This window comes from Dunckerocampus dactyliophorus, chromosome 15 (assembly GCF_027744805.1).
Source record: "Dunckerocampus dactyliophorus isolate RoL2022-P2 chromosome 15, RoL_Ddac_1.1, whole genome shotgun sequence".
Taxonomy (NCBI): domain Eukaryota; kingdom Metazoa; phylum Chordata; class Actinopteri; order Syngnathiformes; family Syngnathidae; genus Dunckerocampus; species Dunckerocampus dactyliophorus.
Window position 1 is genome coordinate 6607377 of NC_072833.1, and position 14491 is coordinate 6621867.

Below are 14491 nucleotides of genomic sequence, written 5' to 3' on the forward strand. Positions count from 1 at the left end.
TAGACATGAAATAACTGTCAGGATTTGAGTGTGGCTGTCGACCCTCATTTGCAGAGACAAACGCAGCAAATAAAAGTCATTTTATTAAGCACAAGCAGGTGCAGGTACTCACAGTTGTGTAGGATACAGGCAACAAAAGGTGACAGAGAAAAAGGTTGCCCATGGTCGGCGCTGGGCTGCCCATTACTGTCACATTGTGAAGCAGAGCATGATCCCCTCCCTTGGGTAACTGGGCCGCATGGCAATTTACCAACCTGATAAGGAGACCAAACACACCTGCAAAATGACAAGTGCGTTGCTGAGGAAGCTGAAGGTGAAGGTAATGGAGTGGTCACGTATGTCTCCTCCAGACCTGAATCCAATTGGCCACATGTGGGGCATCCTCAAGCGGAAGGAAGGAAGGTAGAGGATGCAAGATGTCTAACATCTACCAGGTCCACCGGTGATGTCATCATGGAGCAGTGGAAGAGGATTCTATGCCCAAGAGGATTTAGGCCGTTCTAGATAACACATTGAACACAATATGAACATGTTCACTATGACGTCTACTCATTTGTATTACCACCTATTGAGACAAGAATGGCCATATGTTGACTCATTTTCAGTGGATAGTAAATCTATATCGCTGTAAACTGACTACTCCAAAGTTTTATTTTTTTGTATTGTTGAGAAGATATAATTCAATAGCTGCTGAAATGTGAGGTGTATTCACTTTGAGATACTGTACACGCAGTATCATACACAATTGTGGGATACAGTATGGCCTTATACAATCGTCTTTCTCTATTTTTTTTTCCTGTAAAGGTTGCTTACTTACAAAACTTAAATAATTGCTTTGTCAAGATTCAAACAATTGCCATACTTTACTTAGTGGAAATGCTTCCTTTACAATCTTTGACAAACCTCAGACAATGTGTACCTCCTGTCATCAACAAATGTTGCATGATTCTGTCAAGTTTCATGTTTTAAGTCTTGTGCTCTCAGTGGCAGACAAATCAGGTAGGTCACAGATGGGAAGAACCTCATTTGCCTCCTGTCCCGTGCTCTGTCTATCCGCCACACTCATTTTTTGTACCGTTGCACATACCGTATGTGAAATGAAACAAAGGTGCTTGATAAATGCAGTAAAATGTGACTGGATTATTTACAATGTCCTATTTTTCTTTCCCAGGCAGAGTTCTCAGAGATCAACCTGGCCTCGTATGTCAATTCGGGATGCATGGTGGACATGCAGGTCAACAAGGGTGGCTCAAAAGTGGTCAGGTAGGGAAACTTAGTTCACATTTCAATGACTGATCTCCCTCAGTAAGACAAATGATCAATTATTTAGCTCATATAAGTCCAGCGCTGTTCAAATGATGAGGTGTTCAAGTCACATTGTTTTAAATTGGTACTCACGTACCCCCATGACAGTCTGCGTACCCCACTTTGGGAATCTAGGATATGAGTAGTGTCGGTGGGCCTACAGCAGCGTTTGCCTTTGCTCAGTTTGCAGCTCCAACAGTAGCAGAGGTCAAACACGTGAAGCTGTGTATTTAAATAGACCGCTCTGTTATGTTAAATCAGGGCTCAAGGAGAGTGATGATCAGCTGATCAGGGTGGCAAAGATGACTTCATCCTCTCCCCACTAAATCACATGTCACACTTTGTAGGTCTTCCATTGTTCACATAATTGGCTACAGTTACATTGCGGACAAAAAATTAAAACCAGTCTCTTTGTGCATTTGGATTACCATGAACAATCATTGATCCCCTGCAGGGTGGAAGTAATTGTGGTAACATAAATCATCATCATTTTAAATTTTGATTTCAAGTGCATGTCATTTCGTCCTTCTTTTAGAATATGTAGCTTATTTGGCCGCCACTTCACCCCTCTTATCAGCAGAGAAACAAATTGAACATGCAGCTGGCGTGTGGAATAAAGCAGGAATAATCACAAACTAGAAGCTACTGCTCGTCAAGATTGACATTGAGGTTACTGTGTGTGTGTGTGTGTGTGTGTGTGTGTGTTGTATAATTTTGGCGTTATCGCTATAATGATAGAGAAGGCAAATTGGATGCAGATGGTGTGACTGCCGCCTTATTCGCGAGCAATGACATTCATTGTCAAACTGTTGTGGTTTTATGACTCTGCCCTTGTCTACGAATAGCACTGAATAGCACCAAGCGGCCCGGCAGCTTGGTGACAAATAAATGTCCTCCAAATGAAAGTTTCCAACCCAAAAGTGAGACAAAAAATTCCTGGGAATGGAGAAAAACAGCCCCCGACAACCTTGACGGTGCTTTTGTCACAGATTAAAACGAAAACAAAGTCTGTCTTTGATAGAGACGCCAGAGGAATGTCGTAGAATGTCGACAGATAGAGCAAAGTCATAACACCAATTTCCCAAACACAAACAAAACACATTTTTTTGGTGTGGTTGTGAGAGACTGACTTAGAAGTCTTCAGAAGTCTTGCACTTTGACACTGTATAGTATAGTAATGGCTTTGCATGCTTCTTGAGGCTGGTGTGACCTTTCACCCCTGTCTGGACAAGTGCGTCAGCAAACGTTTCTCTCGTTTTTAAACATTTAACGTTCTCCCATTTTCTCAATGTGAAGCTCTTTTTTAATTTGCAAGCAATGGAGTGTGTACTTACAACAGTGATGGGCATATAAAGGGCATATGAACAGTAATGAGGAGGTCAAAGAACACAACACATAGAACACACAGAACACATAGAACAATGGTGTACAAGAGGGGGAGTTGTGCGTTGTCGGCAGATGTGTCACTAAATAAAAAAGTGGATTTTATACTGGCAAAATCCATTACCGGTAAGCAAATCCAAACAAATACAAGATAGTGTTAAATAATAATAGTCATGATGATTGCTTTGTAGTTATGCTATATTAGAGAGAGAAAGAGAAAACAATTACACTACGGATCAAAATTTCAAGACCAATTAAAAAAATTCCAAGAATTAACAATTTTCACTGATGGATTTTAAGGAGGTTCGAAGTAGAGCTTCAAAATGCGAAAAGAAGACATGGAAGTGAGACAAAAAAAAAGAGTAAGCATTTATTGCAAGCAAGCATTAAAGCGAAATAGGCATTTGCAACGTTAATCAGCTGATCGGAAGTTTAAGACCAGGGCCTTTAAAAGCCAAAATCTTGGCAAAAATATGGATTCAATATCATTATTTTTCAGGTATTCACACTGTCATGATCTCTTGATGGTAAAGGCAGTTGATTTAACACATTACTTTTATTAAACAGCATTAAACACAAGGCTAAGCTGAGGCGATTGGGTATACAGTGGTACTTCGGTTTTTGTTATTAGTTCCTTCCAAAAGCTTAGACGAAAACCGAGGAGATCTTTTCCCCCGCAGGAAATAATGTAAATCTAAATTATTAATTCCAGGCACCCAATATAGTAACAAAAAATACATTTTATAGAGAATACTTACAGTTTTACATGGAGAAGGCAATACGAAAGAATTATAAATGACACATGGAAGGAACTTACTGTTGATGAGGACTTCATGTACATCCTGTCAAGATCAAATTCAATAATGTTTCTCACCTTCTTTATCAACTAGCTGGCACTCGGCACTTTCTTTGGCCCCATGGTGGGTTATTTAGCAGTCACACTCAATAATGCAAAAATGCAAGTACAGCGCGTCAGCAATGAGTATGGTGCTTTGTTTGGGTACTCAATTTTGTGAAACAAGACAGTACAGGGAAAACGCATTTGTTTGGTACGTGCAATGTATACCGGGACAGTGCAGGGGCATTGGGGCATGCTAAAATCCGAGGTTTGACTGTATTACTGTATTTTGACTGTATTAGTTTTGATATTGTGGTGACTTCAGTTGAAAAATATGATACTAAGGCAAACATGAATGCATGCACCATTCTATTACTATTCTATTTTCATCTATCAATATATGGTAGTGACCTGATTAGAAGATGCTATTTGTTACGACAGAAAAAAGTCTGAAAAAAATGACTCTTCTTAATCTATTCAGGGTCAAGAGATTTATTGTAGAAATCCAATAGTTGGAGAGACTTCCTAGAAAAATGTGTCACAAAGCTTGGGCAAGTTAGCAAACAACAGAGGAGTTATGATGCCAATTTTAAGATAATGGTAATCAATGAGTCATCAAACATTAAACTGTGGCGCACCTCAGAAACAGTGACGTGCAGTGAGGTGAAGCTGGTGAGGCACTGACACCGGTGGAGTTTTTTTTTTTATGTTAACGCAGATTGTCCATTAAGAGGATAACCAAAAAGAAGAAGAAGAATTCACTTTTGTTCAAAAAATGTTTTCTAATTCTTAGTCCCATTTGTGTATTGTTTATATTAACATTAACATTTGTGTTCTTACCTTTTATCTGCATATGAAGTACATGCACACTCTTCTTCTCCAGGAAAAGTTCTGATACTTTGCTGTAAAAGTCTGAACACCTCCTGGTGAGCTTGCGTATGTAACCCTCCATCTTGGTAGCCAAATTTATTCATTCATTCAGCAAAGCATAAAAATATCTTGCATTTGACATTTTTGTAAATCTAGCTCGAGACGCCGCTGCTGTTTGTGTATTTCAGTAAAATGGCTTTTCCTCAGCGGAAGGACGGCACTGACAAGCACCTTTCAGTTCACGCACCCCTTCAGGATGCAGACGTTCTGCAAGAACCTCTTGTATGACATTTCTATGTATTTTATTGTCCGATTAGCAAGAATAATGATCGAATAATGATTGTGGGCCTCAATCAGCAGTACATCTACACCTTAAAGCAACTAATCACTCTTTTGAGGACAGCGAGGTAAAGATTTTGGCCAAAAAAAACAGATGGTTTGAAAGAGGAGTAAAGGAAGCTATTTTTGACAAACAACAGAACCCATCATTGAATCGGAATGGTGGTTTGAGGTTTAATTTGGAGCCTGTGTTCAGCAGGTTACTGAGACCAAAACCCACAGCTCTTAGTCTTGCAAATGAGGTGGAGCCAGGGCCGTGCCAGAACAATAGATGCTAACGAGCCAGTATTAGAGTCGTTCATACCCAACTACAGGGAGCTACACTTCCCTTTGATCGGAGGTGCTAATGGAATGAGAGGATTAGACCACAACTCCGCCCAGGCTTAGTGTAAGGAACCAATAGGAGGAGGGTGTTGACACACCAATTCCGCCCACTCTTATTGTATTTAAGGCCTAGGCTACCAGCACTTATTAGTTCGCTGACGAAGCTCTTCGGATGAGGAGCGAAACGTCCGACACATTCTTCACAGAAGTACAGATGACGTCTCAAGAAGCCTTTCACTCGATGGACAACTCCTGTACGACTGAGAGCCTACACAGACGCAAGAATAATGATGTCAAACTTACATTAAAAACATTATGAAGGCCGTATAAAGTCATGGTGTATAATACATGTTTCTGCAACATTCCATTAAAACTGAAACTGACATAATTGGCTGTGGCCCACAGAAACGAAGAGAAAGTGTTATTAGACACCTTGAGAATATTTCTCTAAAACCTAATCATCAGGTTAGAAATCTAGGGGTCATAATGGACTCAGATCTGAACTGAACGAAACAGCCACATTATAACACCAGCAGCTTTTTACCACCTAAAAAACATAGACAAAATCAAGGGAATAGTGTCTCAGCCAGGTTTAGAGAGACTAATCCATGCCTTTGTCTCTAGCAGGCTAGACTACTTTAACGGCCTTCTCACTGGGCTTTCTAAACGAGCTGTGAAACAGCTGCAGTACAGCCAGAATGCTGCTGCTCGAGTCCTGACTAGAACCAGGGAATATGACCATATTAGTCTAGTAGTCAGGTTTCTGCACTGCCATTTTGTCGCTCAGAGAATAGACTTTAAAACAGCTCTGCTTGTGTACAAGTCTTTTCATGTTCTTGCTCCAAAGTACATCTCTGACATGGTAGTGCCACATGAACCATCTCGGGCTCTGAGAAGATCAGGGACTGGTCTCCTGCGGCTGTCCAGAGTCAGGATTAAACACGGTGAGGATGTGTTTCAGTTTTATGCTGCCAAAATCTGGAACAGTCTTCCAGAAGATGTGCGACAATCCTCAACTTTGGCAACGATCAAATCCAGGCTGAAAACGCTTCTATTCAACTGTGCATTTCACAACTGAAAGTATTTTATCTGCACTCCTCAATTTTAATTAAATTTGAATTATTCGTTTTATGGAATGAATTACCTTGTGTACGAATTGTGCTCCATAAGTAAACTTGCCTTGCCTTGCCGTGCCTCTATTATTGGTGGCGTGCTGACAAGCAATAACTTACAGCCACCATGATCCAACTAAGTGCACTCATACGGTCGGCGGGGCTTGCGCACTGACGCTCACGGCGGCCTCATCTTCGGTTTCTGCCCAATATTTGATCAGGAAATGTGAAAATGTAGTGATTTTTACTTCACAAAATGTTAAAAACGATTGTAATTTTACAGAAAATACATTTATAACGCAGTTCAATTGACAAATATTAATATTTATTTTCTATTACTATTCGTTTTTTGTTTTTTTTTCAACAGATGCCTCGCCTGACCGCATGTCACTTCTACGAAATATCATTTTTTTTGTTTTTCTTTGTCACCGATTTATAAAACACAAACTTTTTGTTTTATTTGTCTTTAAAAATGTTAAAAACGTGTCGTCTTATATTCAGGTCGCTACAGTAATATCATTTCATGTTGTAGATTTTGAGTTATTTATAGGCACCTCTGAAAAATGCAGTGGTGAGTAGCTTTGTTCTCACATTGCATACATTATGAAGTTTTCAAGTACTTTTTTTTTTTTTTTCCAAAGTTTTCTCTTTCACTTTTGGTCCCTGTCAAAGCTGCACGCTTGAAACTGATACTTGCCGACTTGCTGCTAAGCTGCTCTGAGCTGTTGTCCCGTGAGCTGCCCATCAACCAGCTGTCAGTGCCTTGCCTTGTGATTGTCTTGTGGCTTTTGCTTTGCTACACCCCTTCCCGTCATTCGCTGTCCAATAGCAATTCCAAGTTGGAGGGGGGAAAAAGTCCTTTGTGACACCTTGGCTTTCTTTACACTCCTGAAGGACAGGGCTGCTGAAGTTTTTTTTTTTCTATTATTGCCTGGAGGCTCAGTAAATCTTTAAGAATAAATATAAACTGTTGCTACAACGTGCAACGTGGCATGCAGTACACAGCAAACCAGCACACCACAAGGTAGTGTCGTTTCGACATGTTGTTCTGTGTGAGCACTGCTTCAGTCAGCCCTTTGGAGTCTCCACACTTCGCTGCCAAAACCTCCAACAAGCAGCTCAGCTCGGTGGGAGCACTGCAGCCAAGCATGATAAGCCACAGAGCTACAACTCTGTACACCATCCTCCCACACACACTTAATAAAACTTGTTGATTAATTGGTCAGCTTGTTGTTTATTGAGCTTGTTTTACTATGACACTTGCAGTATTGGTTTCTTGAAATGTGCACATAAAACTAAATAGAAGTTGGGAGTATTTCTGCTTTGTAATGTGGAACTTTTATCACACCAAACATCAGAATACAAAAAAGAAAACCACACACAGCTTTTATTGCTCTTAAGGGGCCTAATTAACACTGGTTGTGCCAATGAGTCTACTGTAATGAAAGAAAGTCAATTCAAGCTTAATCAGCTAGTGTTTCACAGCACTTGGCGAAGTCATCAAGTTGCCTCACAACAACAAACTTACTGTATATTAAACAAAAGTTACACTTGCATAAAAAAGTGTATGAATGTGTCATTTTACTGGGATCACTGGCATGCATACTAGTTAAGATGATGGAAACCACCGATTGCTGTAATAACCGTGTTTATAGACGGAGAGTATATGAAGGAGCAGGAGTACTACTGCTTCTGTAATATAGCCACTGATCAAGGCAAGGGTGTCCAAACTGCTGCCTGGGGGGGGGGCCATTTGTGACCCGTGGTTGTTTTTATGTTTTTTTTTTTTATTGGCCTGCAGCACATTCTAAAAATATAATTTAACAACAAAAAAAAGGAAAAATTTGTAATTTTACCAGAATAAAGTCAAAATATTAAGAGAAAAAAGTTGTAATCTAAGGAGAAACAGTAATTTTATGAGAATAAAAAAGAAATACAATAAAATGTCATTTTAGGAACATAAAGTTTAAAATTTTAAAGAAAGACTTAATTTTTTTAAAAGTTGTGATGAAAAACAAGCAAAACAACGAACAAAGTTGTAATTTTTTTTTCATTATTTTATGACAAAACAAAGAAAAGAAAGTTGTCATTTTTGGAAAATTAGGTTGGGGGAAAGTTGTAATAATATGGGAATAAGGTCAAAATATTCTGGGAATATAGTCATAATATTATGAGAAGAAAATGTACAAAGATTATTTAAGAAGAAAGTAAAATATTTGGAAAATGAAAAAACAACTGGGAAAAATGGGGGAAAAATGGGTAAAAAAAAACAAGAGCAAAGTTGATACTAATAATAGACTTTTTCACTTATATCAGAAAGCTGAGATGCAGTTTTTTTCTTGAAATACATATCACTTTTTGGCGTATCTACATGTGTTGTTTTACAAATAAAAAGTGGCCCTTGCATCCGTTCATTTTTCACATTGTGGCCCTCGCTGGCAAAGGTTCGATTAAAGGTTTTAAAATCTTCAGCCTTGGTGGCAGGTGTACCAGAAGTTAATTTCCGATGCAAGCAGGCTATGGCCAAGTTTCAGACCACAATTGAATTGAGGCAGATGGATTACATAAGCAGATCCTTGTCTGATTTTTTTTTTCTTACTATGCAATTTTTATAAGGATTAGTCTGCCCCGTTTTTGGTTACCTCAGGTGACGATTTACTGCTCTCGACCACACAGAGCTAATTCAGACACATACATACCACAAGACAAGCTTTAATACCCTTTCCACTGACCCTCTTTAAGGCCCATTTTAATCAGCGAAGGAAGTGGCTGCCCAGAGCAGCCTCAACACCTAATACTACAGACAGGTTCATCTTGTTACAGAGCAAATAAATCCTATTCACAGACACGGCTTTAGGATGCCAGGGGGTGGTTTTCTTCTTAGGGGCACTGTGGCTGTAATGAAAGCATGCGTAGGCCAGGAGAACTTGCCCAGCATCTCTGCTTTTGTAATAAACCCATGAATACAAATGGCTGGGCTGATTCTCTCTACACTCATTTCCCCCCTTTGCCAGAACTGATTAGGTGCTCGATTGCTCTGGCAACCCACACCCTTATTACCTTCATTTTCCACACTCATTGCAATCGCTGTTAAGCAGTTGATCTTGCAATGTACTGTAAATGCTCCAATTAACACTTCTGTTCAATCAACGCCGGATGTGTGGTCTACGAAAGCAAATAACTGCCAGGGTCTCTTAATCAGCGCCAGGTCAAAAAACACCAGCAATAACAGCTGTGGCTGTAGGATACCTCCTGATGTTGTTTTTATTCAATTCACAAGCCAGTAGCTGCATTTAAAGTATGAGTGGTCAGCATCTAGCAGCTTGATCTACCTCTGCATGCTCTTTAAAATGTTGGTTGCACTATTCAGTTGTTTGCCTTACCCTTGCTGTACTGTTGTTGTATTGCTGGCTACTCAAGCTATTACAGCTTTTATGGTATTTCACTTGTAGATTTGCTTCCAATCGTTTTCATTTGGATTTTGGTAAGTTTTGCAGGCCTTTGTTTGGTTTTGTCAACGATTTCCATTACAACCAGGCTGCCTGACTGGTGTTCAGATGTTTTCGTGAAACTGATTTAGACTCATTAAGACCCGAAATTGGCTCCACGTTTGATCATAGAAGCAGATGAAAACCGGTGTTAAAATCCTAATGACTTTTGCATGAAAGTTTTAAGTCACCATTCTGGTCATTTCCCCGGTGTTATGGAGATGAGTCTTGGGAAAGATCCAGCCCTCACCAGGCCACCACTCTAGAATGTGAGCCCTCTGCCAAATGAGCTCTGGTGCCACGGGGCCTGGAGCCACAGCCACAATTACAACAAGTTCTATATTCAGGCGACCACAAAATGATGCTAAACTTCAGTTGGTCGCTTCACACAGAGGAGCTGGCCTCTTTTGGGTGTGATCATTTACTGTGAACAGAATGAATAATAAGATACGTTTTTGGGTGTGTTGTTTACTGGGGATGCATACCAAAACTCTGTTCCGAAGCAAACGGGCCATGCATGTAGGATTAACTAGCAAACACCGTTGTAACGGTAGTCTAGCATCGCCACAGTTGTGTATCAATTATCACTTTCTGCTGTAATTGTGCAGAATATATTCATTTTTTTGCACATTCTGTGTGTTCTGTATTGCTCCTGTTTTTGCAGTGATAATTCTGACAATTTGTTGGGAATTTTATTTCGCCGGTATCGCCTTCTGTATTGGTACCAAACCGTATTGTTTACATACGCAGCTATGCTTTTTGCAAAAATCTGCAGGACTAAAAATACAATTTTTGCTAGACCAGTACAGGCACATCGTAAAGAAAATACCTTGAGTCGTCCCTCGCCACTTGGTGGTTGAAATTTTGCAGCTTCACTCTTATCACCGTTTTTCAAAAATATATGAATTGTGTATTTCTGTTAAAATAAATACCAACATAGCAGTGTGTGGTCGTTTTTCTTCTCTAAGAAATGTACTAGTCACCAGCCTATATTATATACCTTTATTTCACCACTAATAACTCATTTAAAGGCCACATTAGCATATCAAGTATAAAGTGAGGGGGTGAGCAATTTGGATCGTAAAGCATGAATTTGTCACTTCAGTGTTATCTGTGACCCACAGGCAGACGTTAATGGCTAACAATCCTTGGTAATGTCTTCTAACAATTTACATGTGCAAAGCTGTTACAGGGCCACTTCAAAACCCATCCACAGTAGAGAGCAGTGGGAGCCAGCAGTTCCAATGATGCAGCACTTGAAACTGTTTTGGTTTCCTAGCCTAAAAGGCCAGTTCCATCCAGTATTAAGAGCGGGTTTGCAGCCACCGTGGCTGAGTGCAGCAGCGTGGAGCGACATCGGTCCTCTGTCGCTGAGGACCAATCTCCTCTGAGCTGTCCTGTCAAACATAACACTTATAGTTGTTTTAAGAGCCCGTCCATAATGGCAGGCATCAGCCTGAAATCACGCTCTGTATGCCTGTCCATGCATTTTTTAAATTAGATGTCCTCATCTGTTTCTGTGGTATACGCTCTCACGGTGACTAAAATTCACGCACATATTTGTGTTACCTGTACTGGAACAAACTTGACTGCTGCCAAAGTGAATTTCTTGTTTCCCATTGAAATGTGTGAGGGTTTAAAGGAGGCCTCCAGGTACCTGACGGGCTCCTTGGCCCTTGGCCCAGAGCAATTTGTTAGGGAGGATTAGGTTGTGTTAATTGGATAGATAGTCCAAAAAGATTAGGTGCTCTCACGGGCATTTCTTCACCCCTTCAGCTGAGGCACAGCTGGTGCATAATAGAGCTGCGGAGTGTGGACACAGGGTCCAGATGCGGTGCATTAATGTGCTGACAGAGCTGTTGGCCTGGAACAAGCCACCATGGCAGAGACATGAAGAAAAATCAGTGTTGAAGAGAAAGGTCATTGGAGATAATAATAATAGCAACGCATTATATTTGTAAGCGCCTTTCAAGGAACCCAAGGACACTGTACATAGACACAGATAAAAGCAACGCACACATAAAATAGAACAAAAATAAGATAAAATAAAAATGTCATGATAAATTATCGAGAGTAAGATGTTCTGAATAAGTGGGTTTTCAATGTGGATTTGAAAAGAGGAAGAGAGTCTATGTTACGGCCGTCCGGTGGGAGAGAGTTCCAAAGTGTGGGAGCAGAGCGGCTGAAAGCTCTGCACCCCGTAGTGCTGAGGTGATCAGGTGGGACGGTTAGGTGAATGGTGGAGGAGGATCTGAGGGAGCCAGAGGAGGCGGCAATGTTGAGGAGATCAGAGTGGTGGTGGGGGAGAGCTTGTGGAAGGCCTTGAATTTAAACAGAAGGATTTTGAATTCAAGTTCGAGATGTGACCAGGAGCCAGTGGAGGTGCTGCAGGATGGGGGTGATGTGATGAAATGAAGGGGTTCTGGTGATGATGCGGGCGGCTGAAATCTGGACCATTTGAAGCTTATGGAGGGATTTGTGATGGAGGCCGACGAGGAGGCAGTTGCAGTAATCAATACGGCAGGTAACCAGGATGTGAACAAGAATAGAGGTAGTATGGGGGCTGCGGGAGGGGCGTAGGCGATTGATGTTGCGTAGATGGAAATATGCAGACCGGGTAATGTTATTGATGTGGGATTGGAATGATAGCAAGGTATGGAGGATGATACCCAGACTCAACCTGTCGAGAGGGTGAGACTGTGGTGTTGTCAGTGTTGAGGGAGAAACTGTCAACTTGGATAGTGTGGATTTGGAACCAACAAGAAGGAGTTCTGTTTTTTCACAGTTGAGGTTGAGGAAATTTGAGATGAGCCAGAATTTGACTTCAGTTAAGCAGTTAAGCGTGGTTTAACCGAAAATGGGTGGGGCTTAAATCGGTACATTAATTTAAGTCTGAAATGGATTGATCAGAACATTCTTTATGTGTACTGTGTATGTGTGTAAGTGATCTATGAGACTTTATTATATAATTGTCTTTTAATGATCTGTGTGAAGTTAGTGATTCATGCAAACATCCAGTGATGGCAAGCAGGGAAATAATCTGCCAGCCTTGTTCACTGTAGTTTTCTCAAAAGCACCGCGTTCAGTACTACGGGCAAAGTTTTCCAACAGCCAAATTAGAAGCAAGCAGATGGGAAAAAAAAAACCCAAAACACTGGCAGCGACCGACAGAACAAAAGCCGTTTTCAATGCTGTCAAATGGACCGCGCACGTAACGAAAGAAGTTGGCTGTAGCGAGTCTGTCTTGGGAGGGGCGGTCGCTGCGTGTGACTGGCCAGTCACAGAGCATGAAGAGTGAATACATAAGTAGTTACCGAAAGAGGATTTTCCTTCTTCGGTGATTACGGATAATGACGAGCTGTTCTCGGTTCATGCTCGTACTTGGCAAAAATGCATTATTCGTAACGGATACTTGTCTAAAACGAGTATCCGGCTCATTCCTAGTTTGCCAGAAAGGCAGAGCTGGGGGTCATCCACAAAGCAATGATAGTGGATGTTGTATTTTTGGAAGATATTGCCCAGAGGGAGAAGGTAGATGATAAAAAGGAGGTCTCTGGGACAGAGCCTTGAGGCACGCCTGAAGTAACAGGGGAGAACAGGGACCTGTGGGACTTGAGCTGAATGAACTGAGTGCGGCCTGAGAGATCGGAATGAAACCAGCTGGGGGGGTGTGGCTGATGCCGATGGAGGGTAGTCTATTGAGGAGCATAGTGTGAGAGATTGTGTCAAAGGCCACACTCAGACTGAGGTGGATGAGGATGGTAAGTAGGCTGGCCATGAGGAGGTTGTTAGTGATCTTGAGGAGGGCGGTTTAATACTGTGTTGAGGACGGAACCCAGGCTGGAACTGTTCATAGAGGGTATTATAGGTTAAATGAGCGTGGAGCAGAGAGGCAACAGTTTTTGCAGTATTTTGGAAATGAACAGGAGGTTTGAAATGGGGCAGAGTTTATTGTAGTTGTTGGGGTCTAAACCTGTTTTTTTGAGTATCGGGGTGACAGGTGCAGTTTTGATTGAAGAGGGAACAGTTCCAGTGATTAGTGAGGAGTGGATGATGGCAGAGATGAGAGGGAGCAGAGAGGGGATGTAGGCTTTGACCTGAGCTGTGGGGAGAGGATCAAGCTGGCATGTGGAGGGTTTAGAGTTGCAGATGAAGTCTGGAAGCTGGAAAGTGGAGAATGGCTTGCAGTGGGGGAGATATTCACTTGAGGGAGACGGAGAAATAGCAAATTAGGTCCAGGGTATCTTTAGAGATGATAGATAAGAGTGTATATGGATGTTTTGATGAGGCTGATATATGGAAGCTGGAAGGGAAACTTTTATATGCCTTTTCTACCATTTTACTTTCAAGGTGTTATGCAAACATTGACTTTGAATACATCTTTAAATAAGCCAGCTCACTGAATACCATTAGTAGAAGAATTAATAATCTACACAATCCAAGTGATTGCTATATGGTGCCAACCATAATGGTACAATCAGACAGGCGCAGGTAGGCGGGACCTGAACAGAAATACAAGTTACAGTGCAGTGGAGGACTGCATGCCGACTGATGTAGATGCATTCATTCCAATTCATAAATTGGTGCTAATTTCAAACTGACCAAAGAGTGCATGTTAGTCAAGTAAAGTCATTGATGGGTTCCACGTCTGTGTGCAGGTCCATCAAACCAGACTTCGTCCTGATTCGCCAGCATGCCTACAGCATGATCCCAGGAGAGGACTTTAGGAACCTGGTCATTGGCTTGCATTTTGGCGGCGTCCCAAGTATCAACTCCATCTTCTCCATCTACAACTTCTGCAGCAAGCCTTGGGTGGTAAGTCAATTATTAGC

The 14491-nt window shown here is 41.3% G+C and overlaps 1 protein-coding gene across 1 annotated transcript in view; it reads left to right on the forward strand.

Annotated features, from left to right (window-relative positions):
- Window positions 1-14491, forward strand: part of LOC129195108 (synapsin-3-like) — an 82695-nt gene that overhangs the window by 23483 nt on the left and 44721 nt on the right. Inside the window, exons 4-5 of the mRNA XM_054800852.1 lie at window positions 1172-1263; window positions 14318-14474. Of these exons, the coding sequence (XP_054656827.1) occupies window positions 1172-1263; window positions 14318-14474 (249 nt within the window). The remainder of the gene's footprint in view (window positions 1-1171; window positions 1264-14317; window positions 14475-14491) is intronic.